The sequence below is a fragment of the Ictalurus furcatus genome, chromosome 14, assembly GCF_023375685.1.
Source record: "Ictalurus furcatus strain D&B chromosome 14, Billie_1.0, whole genome shotgun sequence".
In the NCBI taxonomy this organism is placed as follows: domain Eukaryota; kingdom Metazoa; phylum Chordata; class Actinopteri; order Siluriformes; family Ictaluridae; genus Ictalurus; species Ictalurus furcatus.
In genome coordinates, this window is record NC_071268.1 from 25390994 (window position 1) to 25400993 (window position 10000).

General features: G+C 42.4%; 1 protein-coding gene across 1 annotated transcript in view; it reads right to left on the reverse strand.

The window, feature by feature from the left end:
• LOC128617864 (collagen alpha-1(XIV) chain-like) overlaps positions 1–10000 on the reverse strand; it is an 85908-nt gene that overhangs the window by 8403 nt on the left and 67505 nt on the right. Inside the window, 9 exon segments of the mRNA XM_053641058.1 lie at positions 645–716; positions 4558–4611; positions 4704–4757; positions 5327–5380; positions 5656–5751; positions 6122–6175; positions 6337–6423; positions 7946–8023; positions 8767–8925. Coding sequence (XP_053497033.1) covers positions 645–716; positions 4558–4611; positions 4704–4757; positions 5327–5380; positions 5656–5751; positions 6122–6175; positions 6337–6423; positions 7946–8023; positions 8767–8925 — 708 coding nt within the window.

Genomic DNA, 10000 nt, shown 5'->3' on the forward strand with positions numbered 1-10000 from the left:
GCCTTTTTGAGTTTAATCAATTTCACTTAACTCGATTTTTAACCTTGAGTTGAAGGGATTTGAATTGAGGCATCAAAACCTCTATAAACCACCATCATTTTATATAGTTAGACCCACGATGAAGTGAAGTCGACTTTTCTTTTCGCACAGTGAAGTCATTAACATAACAGGAATTCTTTATTTTGCGTTATGTCTTCACAGCGTCTAAAAATTTGAGATGCCGTATTCTGGGATCTTCTGTATTTCTGTATTGTTTCCTCAGTCTTTGCTGCAGTCTTAATCTGTATGTAAGGAAAAAAGTCGTTATCAGGCTTGTTACATGCTGAAATATTCGAACAAACTTCCTAAGTAGCCTTTGAAAATTTCCACTAGGGCTGCTACGGGATTTTCTGTGTCATATTAGCAGCAATTTAACAAAAGCGGACCGTCCTATGCGAACAAAATAAAACGACAATAAAAACTACAAGAAAATAGTCAAATTATATTAAACTAAAGCAAAATCCTAGAGGGGAAACACTGGCATGCATTATAGTCTGATAAAGAGGGTAGAGTCAAACAGTGTATTCACAAAGAGTTACGACTTTTTGGGCATTTGGACCGACATACATTGAATACACAACACACAAACATTCCACTGTTCTTACTGGGGGTCCCTGTTCTCCGGTGGGTCCTGGAGGGCCATTCTGACCCGGTGCCCCGGGAGCTCCTGGTCCTCCCTGCAGCGAGAGCAGAACAGCTGTCATAACACAGAAGCACTGACTTCCGGATTAAAGAGGCAAAGCCCAGTGCCTCTTTATGGGATGGTGGTGGGATGAAAGAGAGAAGACTGTGAGATCAAAGAGAAGACGGCCTTGAGAAAGATCTGACTGCTTTGTGGCAAGGGCTTAAAGTTTCATGCCAGAAACAGTTGTTTTACAGTGTTAACATTCGAAACATGGGCGAGGCAGGAATAAGCCCACATAGTAAGACTACGGGGCGAAAGAGATGAAAGCGATCGCTGTTTGTTCTAATCTTCAGAGAGTTGTCAAAGCAAACGCCATTAATGTTCTGCATGGCTTAAAGAAGGGCCTAGAATTGTGGGGTCCACATCTCTATTTCTTTTCAGAGCAACATTACCTGCTTTTCCTGCTTGAAATTCCCTGTGATTTCAAACATTTCAGTAATAACAAAAGCATTCATCATCCTTACGGATCCCGAAATCTGCCTGGATAAGCTCACCAGCATGCTACAGATTTGAATCTACGAACTGCTGCTTTGATCATAAACACTGCCCGGTGCTCATCCCAGGACTACACCTGTACACTGTAATGTTTCATAAACGCACTACCCAGTGTCGCCCAGAAGCGGATGGGTCCCCGTTCGAGACTGTTTCCTCTCGAGGTTTCTTCCTCATGACGTCTCAGGGACTAAATCTACACACAGATTTCTGCGAAGCTGCTTCAAACTGAATTAAATCACTCGGAGACTCTTTGACCTTGTGTGTAAGGTACAGACAGACTGTATCATCACCATAGCTAAGAAAATGCAGCTGCTGAGCCACGTGCAAAATGACGAGGCAAGAAATACGGCAGCAAAGCGTCCGAAGAATTTATCCAGCTGTGTGATGACGAAAGAAAAAAGTCCAGGTTCACAAACTAGAGCAATGTCTCTTTCACTCAAGAACTGAACGCTCTGAAGACATCGGGGGATCGCATCCCACTGAGGGAAGGCGGGGTTACAGGGTTGAACACAATCTTTCACGGAGCATGGACTGAATGTATAGAAAGATCTGCACGATTGTACACAAATTCCAACCTCTTTCAAGATTGAAATAAATAGTGAGCACAGGAACAAAATGACTTTTACTCATATTTCACTGTATTTAACTTCGCTGGTTGAATTGTAGAGAAAACCGCATGGCTTATACGTCGAATATATGGACCACTGGTTCAGACGCAACTTATCCGTCAGTGTGTTTACACGGATGACGATAATCCGATATGAACTCGATTAAGACGATACCCTGATTAAGAAACTAGCATGTAAACAGTGATTTTTAATTACCTTAATCAGACTAAAGTCATACTCGAAGTAAACACAAATGGAATTAAGTCGTGTGGAGTATTCCTGTTTTAGTCGCATTATGGACGTGTATTACAGACATGTACACACCTTAATCACACTATTAACGTCGTGTGGGAGTTTTCACCGCATTTTGCGACAGGACACGTACACACACGGCAGCGCTCAACCGTTTGACGGCAAAAAAGAGAGCACGGCTGCGTCCCAAACCGCGTACTTGCCTACTACAGGCCTGTAATAGGAGAAATACATGTATCTCCGCTACTATACAGACGATAAGTACGCGGTTTGGGACGCAGCCCACGGCTTCAAGCAGTCGTCTATTAGCACGTACAGCACGACAAATAATTAACCGCACTTGAAGAGTTCGTAAAAAAATTTAATAAAAACACCCAAAACTGTATACGGTCCCATAACGAAGACCAACTGTATGTCGATACGTGAAATTCTGAGGGAACGTCGGACTGCGTGGCGCGGTGACGTAATGACGTGTGCCGTTAATCGATCTATGTTCTATAACATGTAAAACGGGTACATGAGAGGAGTATTCTAAAAGCGACTCATGTAAACACCTTAATCACAATATTATCTTACTCAGAATAAGGTCAATAATTAGATTACCGCTGTCCATGTAAACGTAGTCCATAACGCAAAGATGTCACACTCATAATCCCAATTATTTCTTAACGATTCTCAAAATAATAAAACGTCTTTCACGTTCTACACGTGACGCTTTCTGTGATGCTCTTGAAAAGTCTGTAGAAAATGTGCCGTCTCCAACAAAAGTTCGTTCGTTGTCACAATCCATAAAGCCTGGCTCGGCTTTGAGATTTTTTATAGCCGATGTGAGCGCAAATGTCACGTCCATAATGCTGGGATTGCCCGCCCCCCTTTTTGTTTTTAGGGTCTAAACTACAGTTGACAAAATAAATGTACAGTACTGTGCAAAAGTTTTGGTCACATGCAAAGAAATGCTGTAAAGCAAAGATGCCTTTGAAAATAATGAAATGAAATGTTTCTCCATTTAAAAAAAAAAAAAATACTATAAAGAGCAGTAAACTGTAATAAATTAAACAATATTTGGTGTGATGATCCTTTGCTTTAAAAAAAAAAAGAAGAAAAAAAGTAGTCTCGGGTAGAATTAGTGCAGTTTTATGAGGAAATGAGCTGTAAGTGTTATTGAGCATCTTACAGAACCAGACACGGTTCTTCTGGAGACGTTGACTGTCGCGCTCGCTTCTTATTTTTGCAGCGAAACCCAACAGCCATCATTGCGTTTTTTTTTTGTCTGAAAAGCGTCTCTTACCGCTTAATACACCGCTTTCTTTACTGACATACAAGCATTTCTCTGTAAAATTTAACTTCATGCTGGAAAACTAATGTTTATAAATCTAAAATGTCTTTGTCCTGACTCGATAATATAGAAATCATTAAATAAAAATCTATAACAAAGTTTGAACTAAAAAAAAAAAAACAAACACACACACAAAAAAAAAAACAATAGGGTGCCTAAGACGTTTGCACAGTACTGTAAGTTTTCTCTGTATTCACGCATTTTTGTTTCATGTGTGTGTATTGTGCTTGATTGTGTAATATACAAGTTCAAAAGGTATATCAGTAGGACATAATCGTTGGACAACGCTGGCTCGTGATTATAAAATTATTTCTTACATACTGTGGCGTATATTAATACGTAATGACTCATGGGCAGTATAGAAATATATATTGAAATGCTTAAAGTAAACTTAAACGTTAAAAAAATGTGCGTTTTATTGGTTTAATCCTTTACTGGGGGTTGGATAGACTGGGAAAAGTTAAAAAACAAACAAACAAACAAACAAAAAAAAAAACCGTCACTGCATTACAGTAAAAAAGAAAAACCAGCATGTGTATGGATTTCAGAGGATTAATGTGGAATCTGGATTCCCCAACGAGGGTAAAAGTGTAGTTTAATGACGTTTATTTTTATATTATTATTATATCAGGTCAAGATATGAATTACTCACCACAGAAACACTGTTTTAAGCTGAGTTTTCCTGCGTGAGTTTGAAGCATGCTAAATGTGGGGGAGAAAACTCTAACAAGCAGCGCAGTAATGTCATGTGCACCTGAAGTTCTTTTAATGGAGGTGAAAGGACCACATTAGCTTTTATCTCTGATCAACAATAAACAAGGCTCCTTATAAAAAAATAAAAAATAAAAAGAAGGGTAATGGTGTAGTGGCTCGTATCCAAAACCCATTAGAGCGCAATGAAAATGTTCAGTGCCAGAGCATCTCGAGGCTTTTCTAAACATTTTGATCTGTGAAGTGCTTTTAGCTATCTCCGTGGCCGAGTGCCAGGACTGAACACGCTGTATTCTGATCTACATGCACTTCATCATCCACACACACACACACACACACACACATTGTAAAACCCTATTTGAAAATGTCCGAATGGGAGGATTGATGTACATTGTAGGAGCGTGAAGCATTTCACGTGTCTGTGTACTCACAATATTTCCTGGAGGCCCTGCTCTTCCCTGTGGTCCGTCATTACCTGGCAAACCCTGTGGAGCGGAACACGCTCGTTAGCCAATCACAGATAATCCTACATAACCTGACGGTTCTATAAACCGATCATGAGTGAAAGAAACGTTACTCTGGGTCCGGGAGGGCCGTCCCGCCCCGGGGATCCTGGGTTTCCTGGGACGCCCTGTAGTGAAACACGGAATGAGAGGAAGAAGTGTGTGATCTAAGTATCAAGAAGCAAAGTTACAGTTAATAATAACAATGTACACCGATCGACCTGTTCAAAAGTTTACACCCCCCTGGCTCTTAACGTATCGTGTTGCCTTCTTGAGCAGCAGTGAATGCTTGCGCCTTTTGTTGTTTTAAGTCGTCGTTATTCCAATATCTTAATACACCATGTTCATGCTATTGATGCGAGCAAGTGTAGCTACTTTACCTGATCTATGTGCTGCATAAGTCTGATTTTATCCTGTTATGATTTCACCTTTACATCCCTTTACATATGTGGTGTATAACTGTATGCTGTTGTATGGTGAACTGATGTTTTTTTTCTTTGTTCTCTACTTACATGCATTGCTCTATTGTATATTGGCTAAATGTATGAACTTGTATATGTCTGACGTTTCGTTGTAAGGTCACTGTAATCGTCCTAACGTTTTGTTACATTCGTTATTTTGGGTGGGGGTTGAAGAAGCTTATTATTATTATTATTATTCATACTGTGTGAAAGGCTGGAGTTTGTGCTGACTTTACCTGAGTACCTCGAGGTCCTGCTTCACCTTTTTCGCCTCTCTCACCTGGACCACCCTAAACACACACACACACACACACACACACACATACAGATCTTGACACACTTTCATTATCCTCACCACTTCACAGTCATCTAAGGTCACTTCTGTGATGAGCTCAGAAGCACGTTCAGGTCCTGAATGAGCAGGTTGCAAGTAAATAGTAACAAACGTTCAGGTATTTATCAGGCATGTGCAGGGAGTTTAACTGCGACACATTTAATTGTGGAGACTAATAACACAGTGCTGTGCATGTGTGTATAAACGTGTTTGTGTGTTTTTGTGGGTTACCGGAGGGCCTCTGATGGATCGCCCGCTGAGCCCCTGGGGGCCGGGTGGGCCCTGAGGACCTGGTATCCCTGATTCTCCACTGGGACCCACTGGCCCCTGTGATACACACACACAGAGAGAGAGAGAGAGAGAGAGAGAGAGAGAGAGAGAGAGAGAGAGAGGGTGCGAGAGAGAGACAGCGAGTGAGAGAGAGAGAGCGCGAGTGAGAGAGAGAGAGAGAGAGAGAGAGAGAAAGAGTGAGAGAGCGAGAGAGAGAGAAAGGAGAGAGAGAGCGAGTGAGAGAGAGAGACAGCGAGCGAGAGAGAGAGCAAGAGAGAGAGAGCGAGTGAGAAACAGCGAGCGACAGAGAGACAGCGAGTGAGAGAGAGTGAGAGAGTGAGAGAGAGAGAGAGAGAGAGAGAATGACAACTACACTCACACTATTTGGTGATGTATAACGGATCAGACGTTAATAAATAAACTGTACCACAGGGCCGGGTTCTCCTCGATCTCCTCTTGCCCCTCTAATACCAGGACCTCCCTGTGAAGTGCAAAGACACACACACACACACACACACACACACACACACACACACAAATTTGAGTTTGTATTTACCTTTCGGGAAAAAATGTGAAGAAAATATCCACCAAACTTATAAGTGGGTGTATCAGACAACTTTGTGTGTGTGTCCCTGTGCATACCGGTGGACCGGGTGGACCAGGAGGGCCTTTACTGTCCTGAGTGCATGTACAGGCTCGAGGCAGCGCTGGACAATCCGCCTCCTTCCTCTGAAGTCAACAAAGACATAAACGACAATAAATCAGAACAAAAACAAATACAGCAACAATACGACTTGAAAAATGACATGAATATGGAGTCTGCATTCTAAAATATTTCAATATACTATTGAAGTTATACACATCTACTTCTGTACTGAAATCTTCAGATATGAAATCTCACAAATTCACAAACTTCTTCTCCTCACACCTCAGATGTGTTGGATACGCCAGGACATGTTTGTGCCTGAATTCGTTAGTTTTGCGGCTGCGAGGGTAATGCTGCTGAGAAGAACAGGAAGCTAACAGCCAGCCAGTTTAACATCATGCAAACTGCACGTCTAAATCACACCTGCCTGGGAAACCAAATCGCAGAATAAACCCCTATTTAAAAAGCTCAAATGTGGATATCATCCGAATCCTCTATAACAAAGAATTCCAACTTCTGTCCACGGCTCCTGCCGGAATCTGATACCGGGGTGCACATTTACCAATCCCTGCTAAGGAAGAAACTCATACAGCTTCAAGATGGCTCTTGTTTTGAGTCTAAACCAAACAGGCCGAGTGTGAGGATTTAATAAACTTCACACACCAAACATCATTCATTTAACTGACTATATTTAAACTGAGCTCAGGTACATTTCTGAACAAGCTGTCAATATAAACAACACACACACACACACACACACACACACACACACACAGATACACACACACACACACACACACACACATACATACACACAGATACACACAGATACAGACAGATACACACACACACACACACACACACACACACAGATACACACACACACACATACATACACACAGATACACACAGATACAGACAGATACACACACACACACACACACACACACACACACACAGATACACACCCACACACACACACAGATACACACACACACACACACATACATACACACAGATACAGACAGATACACACACACACACACACACACACACACAGATACACACACACACACACATACATACACACAGATACACACAGATACAGACAGATACACACACACACACACACACACAGATACACACCCACACACACACACAGATACACACACAGACACACACACACACACACACAGATACACACCCACACACACACACAGATACACACACACACACAGATACACACCCACACACAGATACACACCCACACACACACACACAGATACACACACAGATACACACACACAAGTACACACAGATACACACACACACACAGATACACACACACACACAGGTACACACAGATACACACACACACACACACAGATACACACACACACACAGATACACACACACACACAGATACACACACAGATACACACAGATACACACACACAGGTACACACACAGATACACACACAGATACACACACAGATACACACACACACAGGTACACACACAGGTACACACACAGGTACACACACAGGTACACACACACACACACACACACACACACTCATAACAGTGATGTGACAATGAGCTCACCAGACTGGGAAGATCGCAGCACTTGTCTCTACGAGCCCATGATGTACTACAGACAATATCAAACGACTGGAGCTGAAACTGCACACACACAAACATGTTGAGAGCGCAGGTCTGTAGGTCTGAGAACATTTATTACATCGTTTTAATCAACATTCAAAACTGTACAGATTAAGAGATACAAAAACACAAGCTTCAGTGAAACATATCCTTAAAGCTACATTCACACTTACAGTGATTTTATCGCTGCGAGTCGCTGTGCTATGAAAGCGCCGGCAGACGTTCCTACTGCTGGTTGCCATAGTAACGTTTATCAGTGGATGGCAGAAGTAGCGTTCCACTTTTGACAACAAACCGGTTTTCTTCCCGCTAAAATGAAACGTTCTGGAGGGAGAGCATTTGTATATAAAGGTCACCAGCGTATATATACATCATATCCTACTAGATGAAGGAGAAGCGGCGTGTGCTCGGTGTGCTCCATCTATCTACGGCAAAGTACAAGCGCCTGGACTCAGTGAAACAATGCCGGTTTGGCGAAACAATTGGGACTCGCCGGCAGTTATGGTGGATCAGGGATCACGTGCGCTCTACCGTCTTCACTCCCATTGGTAGTCGTCGCTCCAAATTTCCATACAGTTTTCTCAACTTTGTCGCGTCACCGGACACGCCCACATCTAGTCGCCAACGGTCACTGGACATTGCCAGCTCTCGTTGAAAATGGACGCTCAACGGCTGCTTTTTTCTCTGCGAGTCATTGTATGTGTGAATGTATCTTTACATATTAGCAATAACCTACACACACACACACACACACACACTCATACCGGTGCAGAGTTGTCTCTGTCTCCTCGGGATCGGACCATTCTGCCCAGAACCTCCATGCCATCAATGGTGATGTTGCCAGCAGCGTTAATGGACTTCTCTCCAGCCAGCTTACAGTCCACTATCACCTGCGCCAGTGTCATACTCACCGCTATATGCAACTACACACACACACACACACACATAACACATGTCTGTTAAGTAATGTTGTAGCAGGACGTCTTTAGTAATTATAATCAGTTTGTACAGGACATCACATTGAACTAAATGTGTGGAGACTATGAGGATATTTAAGAGCAAGACAGAATTTGTTTGTTGGGGGGTCGGCACCTTTCCAAACCAAGAGAAGACGGTTGTGGTTACAGGAAGTTAGGAGGGATCCCAGGAGCTCTGTCTTTGTAGCGCCCATTTCGTCTCAGCTAACTATCATATCAGTGAAGTTTGCGTGCTAACTACGACAGGCTTTAGCTAACCTACATGGCTTGCCTAAAATCTACAACAAGAAACTAGCTAGCTAATGCAAGATATCTAGGTCTTACTGCGGAGAGGTTTAGCTAGCTGACAGATTTATGGTAAGTTTATGATATCTGGTTGGACAGCACCATGACGTTAATTTAATTTCTCTCTAGTGTAAACACTCCGGGTTCCTAAGAGATATGTGTACACCATGTCCTTGCAGGCTAGTTCACCACTTAGCATCATTTAGCCACTGACAGGACACCAGGTGGTAAAAATCTTCTAGAGTTACACCACCTGAAAGGGTTTATTTTGTCTTCGTGCTAATCCAGAATAATAAGTGGATAACATTTTAGCTACTGTCAATCTGTCCCTAAATAAAATTCTTGAATAAATTCTTCAGCCAGATTATAAAAGTAGCGCCCGGTTGCCCCATGAACCAGATACCTAGTTCTGGTTCATGAATTTTCTTGTGAGTGAAAGAAGAGTCTCACAATAGAGCTGGATGTATGTAGGTGTCTTCTAATTGCCCAGAAAAGTGTGCCTTCCTATCTGTAGTCACAGTGTAATAAAAGACAACTGGGCTTCTTACAGCTGTGATGTGCTAAAAATATTCCTCTACATCAAATGTTCACTTAAGACGTTACAGACGTATGATCCAAAGCGCCGAAGAGTCAAGCCCAAAGAGTGTTCTTCTTTGTTTTTGACCAATCAGAGGAAGTAAAACGAGACATTCACCCACCAATGGTAGTAGAGCTCCCATGCAAGGCGCTAGCTTGC